The 22,034-nt window shown below is 38.7% G+C and overlaps 1 protein-coding gene across 6 annotated transcripts in view; it reads right to left on the bottom strand.

Annotated features, from left to right (window-relative positions):
- The window catches only part of LOC105837890, a 150,480-nt gene that overhangs the window by 96,020 nt on the left and 32,426 nt on the right, over nucleotides 1-22,034 (bottom strand). For 2 of the 6 annotated variants that reach the window (XR_004963160.1, XM_036286555.1), the window contains exon 4: nucleotides 5,355-5,427. The exons of 2 other annotated variants lie outside the window; for them this stretch is intronic. Coding sequence is in view for 2 of the 4 variants with exons in the window: in XM_036286555.1 (XP_036142448.1) it covers nucleotides 5,358-5,427 (70 nt within the window). In the remaining 2 variants the exon portion in view is untranslated. Of the gene's footprint in view, nucleotides 1-1,401; nucleotides 5,428-22,034 lie in introns of those variants that run through there. 2 more of the 6 variants (XR_004963161.1, XM_036286556.1) reach the window with 1 other exon arrangement.

Raw genomic sequence — 22,034 nt, 5'->3', positions numbered from 1 at the left:
ACGTTCCACTTTTTCATATACTTTTAAGTCATGTTTCTGTTTTAAAAACAAATAAATGCATTACGCAGCAATAAAAACATTCTATTTTAGACTATGTATCATTTATCACAAATAAATTCTACAAATACAAAATAAGAAGAAAAAATGAAAAATATAATAAAAAATAAAATTTAATTAAAGTTTTTCGTAAAATTTTAAAACACCCCGCGAAAGTTCGTAAACAAAACTGACATTATTTACATAATCTTCCAACTTTGCGACAGTATATTTACAAAGCCAATTTAATTAGTTCTCATAAATTAATCACTTGCATTCGCACCTCGCGGAAATGTCTAATCAGGCTTGAAATAAATCAAATAACCAGCGGAATAATTTCATCGGCGAATCTCGTTAAAACCCCAGCAACTGCATTCGCAAATACGTTCACTGCATTCGAAGTGAAATGCGAATTTCACATGCAACGTGTCGCATATGTCAATGAAACTGCCAAAAACTTTGCGTGTGTTTAAAACCATCGAGTTTTGCGGCAATTGACCCTCCAGTTGACCCTTCTATTTCCGACTATATTACGAAATGCTCATCAGTGTATATTTTGCGAATAAAACGCGATATCTGATATCGTTATTTAGCGCAAAATTAAAACGGTCTCCTTTTAATCGAAATGTTTTAATGAAACTTTTATTGAGCATCCCATCTTTTTCGCAGTTATTAATAAAAGCTTTGGAATATTAAGTATCTTCGAAGCCGTCCCTTCTTCATATTCTGTTTTTAAAATTCATCTAAGGTTAATCGACGAGACTTTATTATCTATTTGCATTTCTGAGGTAAAACTTCAAGAACTCTTCTTCTTTAATCGATCAGGACTGAGACGCTGTGACGTCCCGGCGATATTTTTCATTCAACAAATATTATTTTAGGATTCACAAGAGAATACCGCCACGTGTATCGAACGCCTATTTTATCGAACGCCTCGTATATAGCCGATGCAGCGAACGCACGCGCGTAATCCCGGGATTTGAAGCCCCGTACCGGCGCGGTTACCGAACCGAAACGGCCGGCGCATACTAATGGGTCCTCTCCCGAAACGTCGGGCGCACGTCTCTCGCGTTGTCTCGCGTGGCTGTAGTTTCCAGTCTGGTAGCGGTATTAATTGCCGCAACATCGAAGCCGAGCGAAAATTGGCCGGGAGTTTCCAATCGCGACGATCGGCGCAACGGCGCATTGTACGTATGCGACAACTTTGTTTCCCAACACAAAAGTAATCGATTTTAATTCTTACCTCTGGCACCGCACAACCCCCCATGTTGCAGTAAATATTCGAGGTCTAATCGTAAAATTGGAAACGATAAAAAAATCGGATTGTAATCGCGAATGGAAATAGACGCAAATTTATATTTCTTCTTGCTTTTTTAATTCTTTGACGGATAGTTCAATCGACTATGCTGTTTGCGCGATTGCTACGCGAGATACGTTTTCGAATTTTTGCATGAAATATGGGGACCCGAAAGAATCTCTCGATATATCGAAACGTTTTGAATATATAGCCGTTATATTTTCCGCGAAATGGGGTGCATAAATCACCTTCCTCCTGTATCGTACCACTAAATTTTCTTTCGAAATGCGTTAATCTCGTTATTTATTTGTCGTACGCGAGACACCATTATAAAAAGTTCCTCGTTTCTTTATTTTTTTTTATGTATATATAAAATGTACGTAAATGCTAAAACACGCGACGCAGGTATTAAGCATCTCTACGAAAGGCACGATGCATGGACCAACATGCAAACGGGCGTGCGCAATATGCAATCCGTATAATCACTGCAGTGGTAATTCTTGTACATAGAGGGTGGTCCCTGATGTTGCATACTTTCTCTCGGCAAAAAGTCGTACGTTTCATCGTCAAAAAATCGATTTTTTAGTCATAAGGATTTATAAAAATGGCATATTAATAAATTACATAAAATTTAATAACGTATATAGATGATAAAAATCTTTTAATTATATTATACAATATTAATAAAATTTTAAGTTATAGAAGCTAAATCTAAAATCGAAAAAATTGAATATGAAATTTCTCTGCATGAAAAAAGTCGTTTTGAAATTTTCATGGAATACTGTCTAGTTAGAAGAAAAAAAACATTATCCAGAGCATTCTGTATGTAGATGCAATATTACTAGGTGATCATTCTCGCGACAGCTACATAGGCGACGACGTACCAGCGGCCCCGGTCACATTTACCAAATTAATTTTCCAGAAAAGTACACGCGGGACGCCACTCGCTATTGTCACCCTCGCCCTCAGGCCATTAATTATAAGTAACATTAAATGACACGAGCATGACCCTCTTAATATCTATACTAAACCAGACATATTTTGAAACTTTTAAATTTATCATCTTTTATAAACACACTTTTCTTGATTCCAATTATACATGCACTAAATAGAATGCTCTATAAATTCCATATTATTTTTTTAAATAAATTTCAAATTCTTGTTTTACGAAAGTCGACGAAGAATTTAATACATATACAGGTTTTTTAATGTTAGTTTTGATTAGCTCAAAATAGATTCTCTTTTCGCCTTTTTTATAAAATACTATGCGCTGTCTAATTCAAATTAATATAATATATGTAATTAATTAATAATGAGTATTAATAATTTTTGAAGCTCTCATAAACATGCACATAGACATTTACATCGATCGTTCCATGCAATAAGAGAGATATACAATGTTACTAAATATGTAATTAATTTTCTCCAAGAGTAACCAGTCAATGGATAAAAACTGGTAATCGTGGAATAATAACTATGTTAAATATCTCAACGAGTCTTTAATTCAGATTTGAAATTGTCCTTACAAAATACTAATAAATTCGTCGGGTTTTCCTTAATTAAATGTGAGTTCGCGAACAATATCCCTCGACTACGCCGGGGCTTTGCATTGCAAATCGCAACCTCCAACAAATCTCGAGATCTGCATAAGTATAAAAATAACGAGGGGCAATGGCGTCCGGGCTCATGTGAATCCCGAGACGCTCTGCGGAAAAGGGTCGATAGCACTCCTGAAATTTAGATTCGCGGGGATAAACTCGCCTACATTTTCAACCCTCCGCATTCCCCTTCGGCGTTAATTAAACCCCAATAAAAGTGGAGTGCTCTCGCGCTGTCGATATTTAGAACAGTTCCATTTACTATCTGTGGCAATTAATGGCCTTTCTCGAAACAACCTGCCCCTTAATGCGAAACTTGTTTTAAAAAAAGAATAGTAAAGCTGCCATCTTACAATTCAATGTACACCTTAAATGCATCAATTGAGAATTGTACTCGTCTCTAAATATTTTTAAGATAAATACTCTAAGGATCACATTCAAAACTCGAGTAAAAAATATCTTGTTCGTGTGTGATTTAGTTTTCATATAAAAATAACACTATTGCATAAAAAGATAAATTTACATATTTAAACGTATAATTTAACACATTGTGCTGTTATTTTTGCGGAAAACTAAGTCACACACACACATGAATGAGGCGCTTTTTGCACACTTGGATTTGCAGAGTAGATTAAAGATTCTGTGATGTATGAAAATATTTTTAGAATATATACTTATTTGTAAATAAAAAAATATAAACATATTTTCTCAAAGCAAGCATCGCTTTCTCTCCAACTATCCCCTCAATTTTAGGTCGCCTTAACCAGAGTACTCGATACATGAGAGAAGGTTATCGACACGGATATATAAACAGTTGTAAAAGGGTAACACGCGTTGCGGAAATAAAGCCCGCGGACACAATGAAACGCGGATGCAATTATTTCCCGGCCATGAAGAGAATTACGGCCGCAACTGGCGCGCTGCATATTGCCAAAGGGACAGAAAAGGGTGAGGGGGGGCCGGCGAAAATATAACCGGCGGCGTTCGATGTTGAAAGGGGAGACGACCGCATCTCATCCGACATTCGGTCGGGAGCTTGCTTAATTCCCGTGTAATGGAAGAAATTAATTTCCTTTTATGACAATGCTCATTATGCACGACGCTCGCAGAAGCATTCAACGTGGCAATTAAAAATGTGCTGAATTTAACAGCATATCGATGTTTCGATTTAACCGCGTACATATCAAACAAAAGGAAAAAGCAACAAACATTAAAACGTAAAAATAATATATGTGTAATAGGAATCGGAATAATTTATACATGTTGCAAAATTGCATTTATGCTGCTCGATATTTTCGCAGGAATAACATTTCCACTCGATACTCGCTTCAAATGCTCGATACTTCCTACCAATATCGCTCGACTCTTCCCAGGGGTTTTTTTTCCCAGGGACACACCTCGAAAGAACTCTTCGATCGCGCATAAATTACACAAATTCACCGAGAACTCTTAAAGTTACGGGTCTCACTGAAGTTTCCTTCCTCGCAAAAGGAGCCACGACATGGTGCGAAAATACGTCGAAAATTTTCGTAGTCAATTACGGGTCGACATCCAAAATAGGACATCGCGCGGGCATCGGATAAGTGACAGCTGTCGAAGTCGTCGTTGTGATTTAGCCGTAATGGAACAACCCTCTCACTCACTCACTCATTCACTCTCTCTCTCTCTCTCGTCAAAGCGACGGGATCCATCCCGGTACAAACACGTGCTCTACGACACCCGTGGAAAAAGTCAGCGTGATAATAGCAACCGGCCGATCGATTTTGTGACGGAAATAAGCGATATGGCGCGCGCAGCGCGGTTCGATACCGGAGACGACGAGAACGACGACGATTTAGTACGAATTTATTTTCGTACGGGGACGTAACGCCGATCGAATCAATAAGGAAGCACACGTTCCGCAGAGGCCCCACGACCTATTCCGGATCGACGTGAACTAATTTCTACAGGAGGCGCAAACTCGAGGCGGAAGAGGCGAAAATAAAAGACACGAGCTGACGCGTAGATTAAAGAAGCCAAATGCGCGAAAAATTAGATCGCATTTAGAATATTTCAAAATGATATATCATTCATACCCAATCTTAATTAAAATTCTGTTATTTGAGTTTCAAGGACAATCCATGAAAAATTGTCTTCTTCCTCAATTATCGTTAAGCTTAAAAATTATTAATGTCTCTATATTTACATCGAGAAAGATCAAGTTTCAAGCAAGAAATTGCCATTAAATTGATATAGTTTATTAGACATTTTTAACGAAGTAATTCAAACTCTTGAGGCTCAATCACCCCGATCGACCAAAGAGCAAATGTTATCGTTTCTTTTGTAAAAAATAAAGAGATGTTCTCCGATATCAGAAATATAATTAAAAGATCTATTGCAAAGATATAACCTTACATATAGAAAAAATGCAAAAAGTGCGTTACCTTTCACTGATTTAAACCAATCAGTACAGTTAGTCGAATCGCGGGCATTTGCAGAATGTAGTGGCATACATACCTGAAACAAGATAAAATATCCTTCTTAATTATTCAGAATTAACAGAAGTTTCAAAATAATAATTTCACACCAATCAATACGGCATACTGTAATCATTCTTCAATGCTAATTCGCGCTAATTTACAATTACGTAGTATAAAGCAGTATTATTAAAATAAAATTCCAGAATAATAGTCGTCGTTAAATTAAAAAGAGATAATTAAATATTAGAATTAAAAATCCCTCTATTGTGTAAATTTATTCAACAAGTATTAATATCTCGATACATGTAATATGTTCTCTCCTGAAGAATAAAACGTGTACTTCCTCTAATTAAGTAGTTTTTAAAAAACTAACTGACAATGCTGCAAACATGATCAAAATATCCTGCCTGACGCAACTCAGATTAATTTAAATCACACATTTAATTTCCCCTCTTCAATCATCCTCCTATTTTCCAGAAGGGTGCAACGATTTGGTGCGATGCCTGTGATTAACACCATGACGCTTCGTGTATTTCATCGGCGTTATTAGCGGGTTCGATCGTAAGGGGGGCAATTTTCAGAGTCGAAAGGCGCGGTCGCAGGAAATCGATCAGGCCGGTCGACCGCCGGTGTCAAAACGCGGTACCGCCCGCAATTTCTCACCCCGAAGGAGCGCGATCGAACGAAGGGTTAAGGGTGAAAAAAGAGAAGGCGGGAGGGAGGGGAAAAAGAGGAGAAAGGGCTTTCGCCGAACGGAGCGAAAAAGGTACGCGAGAACGTGCGACTGAGAAGGGATTGAGAAAAGGGCGAGCAACAGCAACAGCAGCAGCAGCTTCATGAAATTCAGCGGAGGAGAGCGGCGACGAGGAACTTCCGCCATAAATCAAACGACCCTCCAGCGAATTTCGCGGGGACGGACCTTTTCCCTTGGCTTTCGAGAGAGAGGGACGGAGATGGGGGCGGAGAGAGAAGGAGACAGCGTTTCTCGCTTTTTCCCGGGGCGCGCAAATCGGCGCGTTACGAGCTAGCGAGGGCAAGATCGATAAAGGCTCACGCCAGACATTGCCCGAATTCCACAAATATCGCGTTTGCAGGCGCGTGACGTGAAGTTCGGAGTCAATTAAACGGAACACCCGGTACACATAACTCGACCGTATCGAGCGGCGCAACGACGAAAGTTCGCCCACACACGAGAGAATTTTATCTCGAATTCTTGCGCGATTGAAGCTTGCGCGCACACGTTGCGTGATAAAAGCAACGTTTCGTAGGTAACACGAAAATATTTCACGATTAAAAGTTACTATTCAAATCTTTTATTATAAAATCCCAATTGTACTGAATCTTTATTTTCAACCTGAAGCATTCAATTAAAGTCAAACATCGGACAGCGTGTAGAAAAGCCCAGATGCGTAATACTATTTGATGAAAAAAACAAACAAACCTTTATCCACGAAACTATGGAAAATAAACAAAATACAATTTCGTAAACGCCCACGGCGAAAGTGTCATGAATATGAAAATTTACGTGTGCCATGTACAAAGAAATATTCATCGCGCGACTCCGCGCTAAAACGCAGTTCAATCCGCATGGAGCAAATCGGAAACGACAGGAAAAATATGACAGAAAATATGACAGAAAAAATAGGAAAATATGTTCGTCGTATGCTATCTAGTCGTGCGACGTGAGATCGTAAAAAAGCTCAGTGATGGTTTGACGCGTGTTTAGCTAGACCGGTACTCTAATGGCCGATACAACCACGAGCCAACACAGGATGCACGTCTCGATGCTCGGCCACGGGAATATCTTAATGCCGATCTGCCTAGTGTTTGCGTAGAATGAGGAAAATTAATGTAATAATGTGGGGCAACGGTGCGAGACCGGTCCCCTGCTCGTTTATGTCCGCGTTGCACGTGATCCCACGCCGAGAACAGCCGTGCCTTTACGACTTCGGGACCCCTGCCCGTCCAAGTTATCCGGAACCCCCTGCTATATATTAACTAATTCTCAGAAGATATATTATGTTTGCTTTTATATCAAAATATAAAGAAAATATGTACATACAGGATTTATTTCGGTTTATGCCAAAATCTTTCATTAAAAAAAAATTTTTTAATGATAAATTATTGCTATTAAAAAAAAATGTAACTACAAAGAATTTCTTTTACATTTATAATTTTTATTACTTGTTAATTTTCTATTAAATAAATATCAAAAATTATCAAATTTATAGTCATTTCGTTCTTCAGATAACACGTTTTTCTACATTTGTATAATACAAATATAATTCTAAACTTTTCCTGTTTGCACAAACTCTATAATTATTTATTTATCGCTTTTACGTAATTTTTTTCGTATAAAAAAACTCGCGCAACTTTTGGTATCTGAGAATTTGAACTATTTACCTCGGATATTATCGATGCTCGCGGTTCCCACCGAGTGAACAATCACCTAACTCACGGCTCTCGCATAACGATGCCGCTAAAGCTTCATTAAATTATCTCGTTAACCTCGTTCACACTAGGAAAACGCTCTCGCGTACATAAAGCGCATCTCGAGAATTAATCTCAAATTAAGTACAGCTTCGCCCTCCGTTTGCCCGAGAGGAGATACATGATTCGGACGTTGGCCGCCGGTAGACGAGGGAGAGAGAAAGAGCTCGCGTAATCCGCTCCCATCACGAAACTAATATGTCGCGCAAGGGCAGTGCCACGCCGATATTACCAACTCCCTTGCGCGCAAGGGGGTGCAAGTAACGAAACGATCGTCCCCACGCGCATATAATTTTCTCGTCACACGTGCCGACTTTAGAGATGCTGACTGCCGAGACGCCGAGGATTATTCCGGATTTGGCGTCAGATTATGTAAGGCAACTGATGTACAATTTATTTGCCGTTCTGAGTTACGTTGCGACGTGGTAAACAGTAGATCTGTAAAACGTAACCCGAGATTAATTTACTCCGTGTTCGCCAGAGATTTATGTCTGAAACTTGAGACACGTACTTCAGATATGCTCTGTGTTACAACATTACGTAAGAATCCTTTTAATAGGATGTGTGTAGAATAATGCATCAGCAAATGAATTTTAATGCGTGTAATGTAGTAAATAATTTCAAAAAAAAATCATCAAACTTTTTCAATCTGAGAATAAAAAACTTCGTATTTTCGTCAAGAAAAAATCGAATGCAACTTTGTCGACGAAGATTTCTAAATAATTTTTACCTAAGACCAAAGAGAGATGCTCATTGGACTCGTCAAAGTCCACAGTCTGAAAACCGACAACGACGCTTGGAAAACATAAGGCGCGAGAGATAAAACGCTCACCGCGTAGCCAAAACAATCTTATTTTTACCCTCGACAGCCGGCGTTTAATTAACCAAAAGGCCCGAGACTTCTGCGACGCGACAGCTCTGATACGCGGGCCGTTATCTCCAGAAGAGGAAATTAATTAACCGTCGGCGTAACGCGAGCAAATACGCACGTACTGCCGCCATTCTATCGGCTGCGAGATCAAATCCAGGAGAGAGAGCGAATCCCACTCACGAAAGACGCGAATCGGCATTTTAATCGGTTATATCAGCTCGAGCTTAAAATTTTCATCTCGCAGCTCTCGATACTAAATTAACGGCCGATCGATACGTCTCGACGAGTGCGTTCATAATTCCAACCGCGGGAAATTCCCAACCGCTAATATAAATCTATCTCATCGATGTAGTTACGATGTGTGCAGTTATCGATGTGATCATCTTATGCAAATAAAATAGCATTTCTGAACAATCATAAAAATTAACAAATTAAGATTATTTGTGACAATGTTTTTTAACTTTTTAAATTATTATTGTTATTTGTACAAGAGATACCAAATTATCAGCCGAAGATTAAACAGCCCAATAGCAAATCCCAAGAATACTTCAAATAAATAAAAAATTATCGGTATGTTATAATTTACAAAATTATAAATATTTAAATAGATTTTTTAAATCAAAATTTTTAGAAAGTTTAGAATTTTCTAATAATTTATTTCAGACGAAATACGATAAATCTTTACAGCTTCCACATTACCTTGAATCCTTCATGTTTTCTAGGAAACTAGGAGAAAGATTATTCAGCTAGACTTTGTCAATTCTAGTAACAGCGAAGGTGGTAATGATCCGCAAATATTAATTATGATGATCGATGTTAATCAACGTCAGAATGCAACCGGGGCTTAGGATCTCCCGTGGAACTTAAAGTGACGCAGAGTAATACTTGGCGGGACGAAGGCAAACGTGTTGACTGCATATCCGGACGTGCGCGCATAATTCTCGAGCGTGTTACGTGACCGGCTGTAACCGCGCGTGTAGCGTCCGCGCCCGCGACGCGGCGCGGCGAAATCACGCGTAATTAGGCGCGAGCTATTGCGGGACGCGATTTAACAATTCCGTACGAGCGCGCGCCGTCGCATTAATCAATGTCAGATCGTCGGGGCGACCGATTACGCCCCCGTTATGAATCGCGAATACATCCTCCTTGTTGCACGCGCCGCTTATAGTATCCGCGGATTTCCGGTGGATTTCGTACAGCCGAATCATCTTTTTGCGCACAAACGCGGCGACGTCGCATGCGACATTGACATTTCCAATTGAAATCATGTATTTCGCGTGTGGCATAAAAATTTACGAACTGGTAGACGTCTCATGCATTGCAACGTTTATTTACATCGCGTGACGCAAGCTCGTTTTTTTTTTTTTTAGATACAGACTTCAAATTCTGTACGGATATTGTTCGTAAAGAAAGAAATTTAATTTTTATGAAATAGTACCTTCTTTGATATTACATCTTTTTGACTCTAAACTTTCATATATATTTGACAGAAGTCATAATTTCACGTTACATGTGAATTTTTAGAAACTGCAGTTCTAAAAATTTACAGATGACAAATGCCACTTCACATATGACATTAAGCAGGATGTAGTTTATTCCTGTAGAAGCAATCCTGAAATTTTTTATAATAAGGATCATTCTCGAACGAGTGCGCTCTCCTTTTTACGAGAGAGATAATGCACAGTATCATAGTTCTACATATCACATTTTTATCTGACTTTTTCCACATTCTAAAATCTCTTGCATATCACGTTTAATTAAAATTGCATTTCGGCATTAAAAATTCACGCACGGCAAATGTGTGTGCATCCATCTATATCACTTAAATCAGGATACGCACAGAACACAGAGACGTCTCTAAAGTGGGATTCGCATATTACCTCTTGAACCTCTCCAAAATTCGCTGCCTAATCCTACCTGATTTCTCGCTTCTCGTCTTTACTCACGCGAGATGGGGAGACTTCACGCTCACCGTGAATTATACTCGCTTACTCGGAATGCCCGCCTAACCGATTACTAGAGCGCGAAATAGGAAGCGGTTAGGCTCGGCTAGCGACCGGCGGATTATTAAATTTAATACGGCCAATTACTCGAGGAGAGCGGCGAAAGCTAATAGCCATGGACGATGGCGTCGCGGTCCTTAAGGCCCACCGAGGAAAACTCGACGATAACAGAAACAGAGGGAAAAGGAGAAGAGCAAGAGAGAGAAAGAGAAAGAGAGAGAGAGAGGGGGGAGCACGGTCCCTAATGACGCCGTTAAATCAAACAGTCGTGCCATTATTAACTGCGGACAGATCTAACGGCGGACGAGCGCGAGAAATACCACCTCGAGTGGTGGCCGAGAATAAGCACTCTCGCAGAACGCGCGGCGGTTAGGCAGTTGCGAAATTGTTCGGCTGCCACGAAGAAAGCGCCCGCCTTTGCTCGGAAGATTGTGACGGTATACGTGAAATTTCGTGAAGGCATTCGTAATTGCTACAGACACGTAGGAGGGGACGCGACGGCTGTTTAGACGTAAGAAGCAAGCGTGTATGATTTCCAGCAAGATAAGCAAGATATGAGAGCAACATGGGCTCGTTGAATTATTTATTTTTAGTTTTCAATAACTAATTCGTAAGTGTCTTTAAAAACGATGGTTTTCACAAGTTTATTTAATTAATTCGAGATCAGGAATATTTTAAGAGCAATTAATTCAATAAATTTTTCGATATCTAAATAATATTAATTTTTACTTATTTTTTATCTATTCGATTATGTTGTTTGGTGTCGGAGTATCTATAATTATTAAATATGTCTGATATTCATTTGTATACAGCATTTTAAAACATTTAAGTAGTAATTAACTTTAAAAATTGTTCTTTTTTACATGAATACTTCTAGCTTTAATTCTAATTTCCTATTAAAATATATAGAAAATATATAAAATAAATTCAGAACAAAAAGCAATAAATTAGCGATTATAATTAGCAACTAATTATACTATCCGAACTTGATTTCTGGTGTGCAGCAAAAATTTCGCCATGGTGGTATTTTATATCGAAATTTTGACCCGTGTTGACCCTTTTCGACCAAAAAATTTCGGACAAACCACGATTGTTCCCAGACACCCTCGGCGCTCCGAATGGCGCCAAGAGTATCGCTGATATTTCGATCACGTGACATTTTATCGGAGTGAAGGGCTGACATAGCGTTGACAAACTTTTAGGGTGTCGACATAGTCGAGGGGAGAAGTCAATATGGAATGGTACGAGGGAAAAAGTTCGTTAATTTCAGATAGAACCGAGAAATGAGAAAAATTATAAGCACAATAAATTACACGCGTATGAAATTGACCGGGAAAAATATATCGAGAAAGTTCTATTCTATAATAAAAATTCCACAACTAACATCTGTTTTAATCTGTAATTATTTCTCTTTAATTTATTAAACGACATCTGTAATGTACATCCCTTTAAAATCTTTTTTTACTATACGTTTTCTAAACGCTACGGTGATGTAAAGTTCGCAATTTAAACTTCAGTGGTTTGTGGTACAAATATCCAGTCAAAAACGCTCGAGGGATGTTTGAAAATTGCTGCTTTAGAGGTAGCTTTCGTTTCCACAACGTACCCTTCAGCTCGTGAACGAGTCTGAAAGAGCTTCCTAGTATGTTACGCAAGTGAAATAAAGAAATGGAGAACCCGTTTGGACCTGCTTTCAAAGTAAACACATTAACGATTGCCTTTTTCACGTGTAGGGTGTTTCGAGAAAGTCGCGCATTTTCTCTCAAAGCGAGAGACCAACCGAGAAGAACCGGTGATCATACTTTCGTACGAAAGCAGAACAGTTCCGAAGTTAGAGACATATTTTAGACTTAGAGGCATATTCATAGCCTCCGTTATTTCTCTTCGGGATACGTGTGTAAGTGACGGCAAGGGGTATCCCTGTTCCTCAAGAAACAAAATAAATACGACGAGTCTCGTTTTACACCGGTAACAAACACTCGCCGCAAGTGCCTGAAACTTTGCGACAATAGGGGTGGATACTTAAACAAGATCGAGATTAAACGGTGTTTAATCAGCAAGCTTGATCTCGCCGGATTAAGACAGATCTGTCGGCATTTCTCGCACGACAGGAGACGTATGCGTTATATTGTAGCGCGCGCGCACACGTTGCACACGTTGCGTCGGAACGTCGGGAATGCGACTAACGACCCAAGCTGGTGCACTCGCTGGTCAAGTAATTACCCATATTACACTTCGTGAAATAACTGCTCGTTACTGACCCGAGAATGGCTAATAATTCGCGTCGATTAGATCCCGTCATGGAAATGGTGCGGAATGTTAAATTGTGTTATTTCTTACTACTTGATAGAAACGTCATTTTCAATAATTGGCCATCACGGAATCCGTCTCAATAAATATCTAAATAAATAATTAAATACTTAGTAAACAAATTCACTAAGATTCTATCTGTTAATCAGATTTTCTTTCTCTTACAAAACTTACATTTAAAAAATAATTTTTAGACTTTGTGTAAAGAGAGAGAGAGAAAGAGAGAGACCACAAAAAAATGATTAAAACTAATATTATTATAATTATAATTATATGACTTAATTTTTTCGTCTCGGTTTAAAACATTTACAAATTTTCAAGTTCTGTTTATGCATACATTTAATTTTTCAACTTTAATATTCATTTCTTTCTGCAGAAATATAATAAAAAAAATTTCGTACATCGTTACATTAAATTGTTCAACTTAATAACGTACGCTAATGCAATGCTATTATTATATTTGGAATTATTAATGCTGCGATATTGCTATAAAGAAATCTACTTAAATATTTATCGCAAATTTCCCCTTTCGCCGGTAAAACAGTAATTTCATCTCGCAATTCGCACTCCCATTATCGTGAATTCGCAAGCGGATTCATTGGCTCGGCACGCAGCCGGCGATTTCTGGTCAGATTCCAGAACTGTTTATGCGTCTTTACGATTAAATACGTAAACTCCGCGCAAACCGCTGCCAAAAGAGCGCGGTTACCACGAGCGGGCTCGTTCGCAATGATACGCTTTTGCATTAGTAGGTATATTTACCGTACGAACATACTCTCTCGAGAGCCGACCTCGCCCGCGAAAACGACGAAATTATGTAACACTCTTTATTTACGTATCCGCATTTTCACTTTGTAACTAAATAAGTTTTTGCATGTGCCATTGCGACCGTGAAGATTTCAAGCTTATTCTGCAAAATAATGCAGGGACAAACTAAGGAAGAAAATAATGATGCTTTCGGTGACGGAATACTCTGATCGATAATGTTGAAATTGCTTCCGCTGGAATATCGAGAAATCAACAAAAGTAATATTAAATTTTACTTTTGCATATTTGCTGATTAAGCGTACAGATTTATTTATTTGTACTTCTTATTTGCGTTTGATTTCCAATGTTTATTAATCATTATAATAAAATTTATATAGATATTACTTGTTGAAACGCAATCGATTGTACATCGTATACTATAAAAAAGTATGTAAAATTACATAAATAATATGTGTAAAGCTTACACAATTGATAGTGAAATACAAAAAATTTTTTAATATTTTTATCTTTAATTGTGCAAATATATTTTTACATTAAACAAAAAATTATAGTTATAAAAATAAAAACACTAAAAAATTTTATTTAAAATATTTTCACTACAAATTGTGTAGTTTTGTACTACTAATTTGTAGTGTGTGTGTGTGTAGACAGGAAACGCGTTTTTGTTACATGTATAGATAATGAAAAAAACTTGTTATTTGAAGACTGAAAATGGTTGAAGCAAACCGACGAATTCCGGTCACTGCGATCGATTATTGCGAATGTCTATTATTAGAAAAAATACGCAGAGAATTGTTATGCGAGCTTCGAGACGCTTAATGTCGTTTATGCGGCAGACTTGTTTTTACTGTGCATTTAAGTCTTTACGCCGAAACGTTGAATTAACTGTAAAAAAAATCGCTATTAAATAAAAAGAAAAATCGACAGAGCTTACAAATACGTGTAAAGCAATCTATGTTATTTATACAAAATATATCTAAAAAAGTGAAAAGCTTAAATGCGTTCCGTTGTTTAAAATGCGTTTGCATTCCAAACGTGAGCGAAAAAAGTTGAAATATTCGTCACAATTTCCGCACGAATTCATCGTAATTGCAGTCGCAAACAACGCGAACAACGTGATTCGATTTAACAATATTCACGTGGTATTTCAAACTACGTAGAATGCATACTTATGTAATTCGTCGACGGTTACATAATCGTAATCTTGTGCGAAAACACTCGCCGAAAAAATCCTTAGGACATTTTCCCGAAAGGAAAAATTCACCAATTTAATTTTAACACACTTCTTTTTAGCAGATCAACAGACCAGTCGAGAAAAAGGATACATGGATAAACAGAAACGGGGATTCGCACCGCATAATATTTCACCGGGATAATATTTTGCGCAAAGAAGAACAGATCTCGTGCGTTGGAGATCAGTTTGAGGAATGGAGATTCCGATTCTCAACCTGACGCTCATACCGGCGTGGCCGAAAGTCGCGTAAGGGAGAAACGACGAGCCATCTTACCTCGTAAATATCGATCCCGCGACGGTCTCTCGCGGGGGTGGCGGCACGAGTTGGCAGGGGTTGCAGGACGGGCGAGCGCAACCAGGCAGGTACGACGCGAGCGGCGAGCGCAATCCGCGGCGCAGTAGTAGAGGACTTGCACTCGTCGGGCCTCACGGCCGAAAAAGAGAGAGAAAGACAGAAAGAGGGGGAGAGAGAAACAGAGAAAGGGAGACGGCGCGGAGAGAGAGAGAGAGAGAGAGAGAATCCACGCGGAGAAAACACGGAGAATTATACAGACGATGAGAATCGGTTCACGTAAAAAAAAGTATTCTCTTCCTTCTCGATCACACCGTGTACTTTTTTTTATTCGCTTAAATGCACTCACTGATTTTAAATGCACTCGCGCGGCGTTCTCCACGAATCTTCACTGCGCGATCACTTTAATGACAGGCTGCTTGATATTCTTAAAAAGTCGTGGAACCACGTGCAGCTTTACGTGACACGCTAACTGACACAAAGATTTCTTTTAATATCTCGCGAAAGTATAGGTCACCCAATGTATCCGCACCATGTAATAAAATTTTCGCGCAACTGCAAACCATACGTGATCGGGGACTTCGCTGTCGCTGCCGAAGAGCCGGGAAATCCTCTTGGAGCACCGGCCGTGCCACGTGGTCCAGGGAACACGCGATTCGCTCGCTTCACTTTCTATCCCCGCGTGTCGCACATACACACACTCGCGCACGTGATTCGCGCGACCGCGGTACGAAACGCTCCCTCCGCTCTGCCGGGCTGGAGAACGCGTGCACGGGTCGCCGGGCGGAAAATTGGCGGCTGGACGAAGAGGGAAAAGAGAGAAAGAGAAAGCGAGAGAGAGAGAGAGAAAGAGAGCGAGAAAAGCGCGGGCGGGAAACCGATGCAAGATCTGACACCGATGCGAACGGAGGGAGCGACACGACACACGTGAAGGGTCGCGCAAGACTGAACGGATCGGGGTAGTCGGAGCATTGGAGGCTGACGCGTGCGCGCGACCAATTTCCCTTCCTCTTGCCACTCCTACGCGAGTGATAGCCAGCACCACCACCACCACCACCACCGCCGCCGCCGCCGTCGCCGCCGCCGCCACCGTCAGCCACCACTGCTACCACCGCCACCACCATCACCAGCTGTCCCTTCGACGAGGAAAGCAACCTCGGGAACAAGCCGCGATATCCTTCGGAGCGCGTTAATTCCGTTTTCTATGATTTCCACTTCCGCGTTGGCTTAGACCTGGATTTCGTTACGCGCATTTCGCTTCACCTTTCTTTCATATGACTTCGTTACACGAGATACTATCTGGATAATTGTTTGTTCTGTCGTAAACGACGTATAACAATCGGTAAAATTTTATAATAATCATTGCAATAAATTATTAGAATTATTGTAATATATACAATGTTTGACATATATAGTTTCGTTTTCCTTTTGTAATAATTATAAAATCACGGAAAGATTGATTTTAATGGGTGTATGTAAACGTTTGACTAGATGCAGATCTGAAAATAATTTTGTTGAACCCTCAAAATAATTATGATGGATATCATCAATCATGACGAGCAACACTGGTTTTAACATTCTAGTAATCAATTTGAATGTTCTACATATTTAATTTAATGTTCTACATATTTAATCCAATACATTTTCAAATCTGTACCTGGCTAAATTTATACGTATTTCAGCAAAATCGTTAACATAACTGCGAGAAACAAATAACAAATTCCGGTTTCGGACAAATAACAAATTTCGGATTCAATTTGATTTAATTTTTCTATTATCAACAAATTTATCCCAGCAAAATAGAATGCGCAAATATTGTCCGCATCCATTGTGTATCTTTCCTCAATCAATCTTTCGTTCTGCTGGAAGAAAAAATCTAAAATAAATTTCATAAATTTCGTGTTTATTTGTAAAAGCTTTGCTTTCCGTTACATTTACATGTCGAGTTACCCACGAAGTTTCTTTTTCCCACTCTTTCCCTTTGTTTTTTTTAGTCTCGACAAACTCAATACATGTTATCCTAAGCGCGATAAGGAATCGATAACGAATGAATGCCCGATGTTCCCGTTGTTCGTCGCCAGCCTCGTTTATACCTCGTCGCCGTCGGCGCGACAATGGGAAATGACAACAGAGTACGTCTGCTAAAAATAAACGTGCATCGCGTTATCACGGATCGTACAGCGTTCGATGCGATTCACAGTGCGATCGCATTCCTGCCGAATTACAAGTTGATAAAAATATCGCGACGTGCGTAACGCAACGCGACGCACGTCGGCGCTTTTATTTATTTATCTCGCCGACACACGCATACACGCACACCCGCGCACGCGCACTCGTTCGTTACGCATGTATACGTATATCGGCTGATGTAAATATTTTATGCAAATATTTGCATATGCCTAAGCGAAGAATAAAAATCGGCTTCCGAACCTTTCAACGCCACCTTATTGAGTTTGCCAGAAAACTACGGGGAAAATAATGCACGAGGTTTCCCTCGCATCGCAGCGAAAAACACATGTTTCACGTAGCAAAGGAAAAGAGTGTCAGATCACTTTTGAATAGACACTGCAAAATCGAAAACAATTTCTAGGTACTTCTGATTATTATATAATATTAAAAATTAACAAATTTAAAAATTAATGATGACATTACTTCATTGAGTTTAATTTTTAAACATTTTGTACCAAAATCTTGTCTCAATTTAATCCTTAAAATAAAAAATATAAAACATATTTGTTAATGTTTTATAAAATACAAGAGATTGAACAGTTTAAGCATAAGATTCTATCTATGCAGATAATCGCTCCACACGGCGCAAGAAAAAAGTATTTCTGTTGCACGTGCGTCAAAAGTGGTTCTTTTCATGGCCTACCGGCCGCGAAACGGCCGTTTACCTACAACCTCAGTTATCCCATGCAAGTAAAACCATTATTTCACTGTTTTGTGCCCCCAATAGATGGTATGACAAAAGTATTCCTTCCCCCACTTTACAGCATTATCACCTAATAATCAGCTGATTTTATCTAGCTTCATTATTTCTTTCGCACGTGCATGCCATCTCGCGACACGCATGGTAATTCTTGCAGAATTGCCGATGCTTTGTCGCCTTCGCGAATCTAACCTTGGCTAATCTATCAATTCACACTCAAGGTGACCACACTTCGACGCACAGGTAACAAAAAATATCGTATAACATGTGAGGATCGGTTATTCCCACTCGTGCGGGTGAACGCACTCGCCTACGGCTCACCTTCGGCTCGTGCGTTCACTCCTCGTGCTTACAGGAAATAACCGACCTACTGCACTTGTAATACAAACTATTTTTCCTTAAAAAAAAAACTTAAAAAATCTTAAGAAGAACTTTAGAAGACTAATGGTAAACTCGTTTCAAATAAGAAATTTATATAAAATTCGTTTTATAGTTTTTTAAATAAAATGAGAGATGTCTCGCATTTTATTTTAACTTTTCAAGTAAAATATCTAAGACCAAGATAATCATCAAATAATCCAAGTACAAAATAACAGTTTCTCATATTCTCTGAATTTGTATTACGATAGAACTAAAGTTTTGATTTAAACTTTTTCGCATTGTCTGATCTTCTAAAATATACAAACAATTGTCTTTGTAGAATACAAGACGTAGAGAACGGATGGAAAAGCAAAGGAAAATACCTTTTCTGGAATCTCTTGATAGACTACAAAGTAAAGTATCAGTTATAAACAGCACTCTGAAAAACCATTCTTGAAGAGAATGTAAGCCTATGTTTGGCATAATAAAGTGGTAAAATGAAACATAATGACTAAAAGCAAGACCTTCTTTTTGACGTTTCTAAACTCTCAGAAAAAAGATCAAGTCATCTCTCATCTATAAGACATTGGTTATTCCACATTTTCTGCATAAAAATAAATAATTTCAAACATTTGTTATTTATATAATACAATATAATGTGAATAAGAGATTTTAATGTGTATATATGAAAAAGGTAAATTTTAATTAAAAAATTTGAGATCCCAATCGATTTCAATTCCCCTCTAAGTCTGTGATCGAAATATTCCGACGCTTTTAGAACATCCAACCAGCGATGCAGCGCAAGTTTCTCATATTGCAAAATTCTCACACGATCACTGGATACGACTTGCGTATTCCAGAAAAGGAATACACAAGGCCTCTCTCCGATTGCGAGATAACAATAACAATTTGAATATGTTTCCCTTTCTCTCGTTTCCCGTTCGCCGGAGTGTTGAAAGTCTAGCATATGATTTTTCCGCCGTTTTCTCGCACGTGCAGGTAAAACAAATATACGTGCGATGCACCGCTTTACCAAATTATGTGCAATTTTACCTGACCTACTATAATTTCTTAATATTTTTCTGTTTTTTTTTCTTTTTCAATATATAAAGGTGTAATTTGTAATATTTCTTCACTGAAGAAATTAATCTGCTGTCAAAAAAGATTCTCGTGAAAAATGATTAAGATTTTAGATATAACAGAATCTCTCATGATGCAACCGTGGGTTTTTAAATTACCTTTCTTTTGTAAAAAGATCTTCGTGTTTTAGAAAAAAAAAAAAATTTTTTTTAAGTATGTTGAGTGTAAAGAACAATTACTGGAATGTCAACAATCGCGTTTCTCGTCCCGACCGGCCCGGCCATGAGCTGCCACAAGACCCCGGCTTACATGTGCAATTCTCTCAAATTGGAGCGTGTTCCACATCCGCGCAATCGATTGCCGCAACTCGTTGCACGTGCGATTTACACTTTATGTCGAGCAGCATGCCTGGCAGCAATCCCTCGCGGCTTGCAAATGCGGCTGCAAGAATGGCTCTTCGTTTAGACAAAATATCGTTTCGAGTGTTAACACAAGTCAAAATTGAACCTCTAACCTCGTTCGCGATATCAACAATCTGTCAATTAGTCCAAAAATTTATTCTGCTTAAATTTATATAAACGGAAAACACAGAATCTCATTCTTCAGTTTTTAAAGCTATAAATAACGTAAATTAAAATTAAATTTTAATTTAAATATCGAAGAGATCAAACTTAAAATTTAAACGTCCCCTTGTGCCGAAATATTTTTAAATTCATTTGTTATTTTGTGAATGAGATGGAGGCACCAATTTGTGCATTACAGTTTTGAGCCACATGAACGTAAATCTGCTCGCTGTATCTATCGAGCGACGACACTCTGTCGCTTGTTAGCAATTTCCACGCGACAGTATTTTCAGAAGCGAATCTTCAACGAAGCGGCAAATGAAGAACCAAGATCGACGAGGACGAGCTCGTAAGACGACTGGCTCAGCCAAGAGGAAGGAGAATCGAACCAGAAAATCGACCCGACCGGCTACAACGGTGATATATCCTTATAATCGGCTTACGAGATCTGTTGCGTGTACAAACACACGTGCCTACACATTATACGTGCTATGCGTGACGCGAAGTTACGAATTTAACGACGATCTATCTACTTTACTTACTTACGCCATAATTAGATTGTCTGCGGTTGCAAATATACAGAATTGTTGAAGATTATATACTGTAGAGCTACTTTTATACAGTACAATATTAGCAGTGCAAAGAAGGTAAATACAAAATTAATTATAAATTTATATCATATTTTTCCTCAGCAGAAAAGTGATCAAAAATATCTTTGTATTAAAATTATCTATGTTCATCCTTATCTCTTTTTTTCTTTCTCTCTTTCTCTATCTAATTTAAATTTATATTCGTGTAATTATTTGATTAGAGATGTAGATATCAATTTACCAAGTATATTCCGATTATTCCGATAATATGGTCAAATAATATATAGCGTAAATATACATCGACCAAATTTTAATACGCATTCCAACGATTTTCGTCTGTTCAAATTCATGTCCTCAGAAAATTAGTTCTTCAAGCACAAGTTTTACATATATGTGCACACACACACACTTGCTCACGAGAAACATATGCTGGAATGCTAAGCCTCCGGTATGTTAATCTCGCCGCTCTTAATCTCGGCGAGATGCAAAATCACCGGGCGGTATGGATTAATTAAAGATAATTAAGCAGCAGACGCGATGCATTTTGCAGAGATCATCTTAGGCAAGCCCACCATTGTCGTCGTCCTTTGAGCTTACCGACGACGATGAACTCGCGCTTTCCCAACGCGTAAACGTCAATTTGCTAACAGACGAAAAAGAGACGAAGGGAAGGAAGAAGACGGAGAGAAGGATGGGATTTAATCCTGCAGATGTTCGTTCCATCCTTCTTCCCTGGAGCTAAGCCGTGCTCCTGCTCGAAGGCGAAGCTTTCCTGCATCCTGAAAGTATCCTCGACGAATCAGAAACGCAATTTTGGTTATCATCCTTCACGGAAATTTCTTCGCGTGTGCGAGCGGATGCGATCTTTATGAAATTTCCTCGATGGAGAAGCGATGATGCTTACACAGAATTACGGCGGCTGGCTTACCGAGGAAACATAAAAGTAAATAACGATCAAGATGTGTTCGCTTGGATATACCAAAATTCGAACGAAAGAAAATATATTGCGTTTCGGTATTCGCTCTTACTTGAAATTTAATAAATACAATTTTTACAAGGTTCTATTCAATCTGTTATATTAATACTTTGATTCTTGTGGATTTTTATAAACCTATATGCGACAACAGTGTAATTGATAAAATTTAATAAAACAA

The sequence above is a fragment of the Monomorium pharaonis genome, chromosome 5 (assembly GCF_013373865.1).
Source record: "Monomorium pharaonis isolate MP-MQ-018 chromosome 5, ASM1337386v2, whole genome shotgun sequence".
In the NCBI taxonomy this organism is placed as follows: Eukaryota; Metazoa; Arthropoda; class Insecta; order Hymenoptera; family Formicidae; genus Monomorium; species Monomorium pharaonis.
This window is presented reverse-complemented; position numbering and strand designations above follow the sequence as displayed.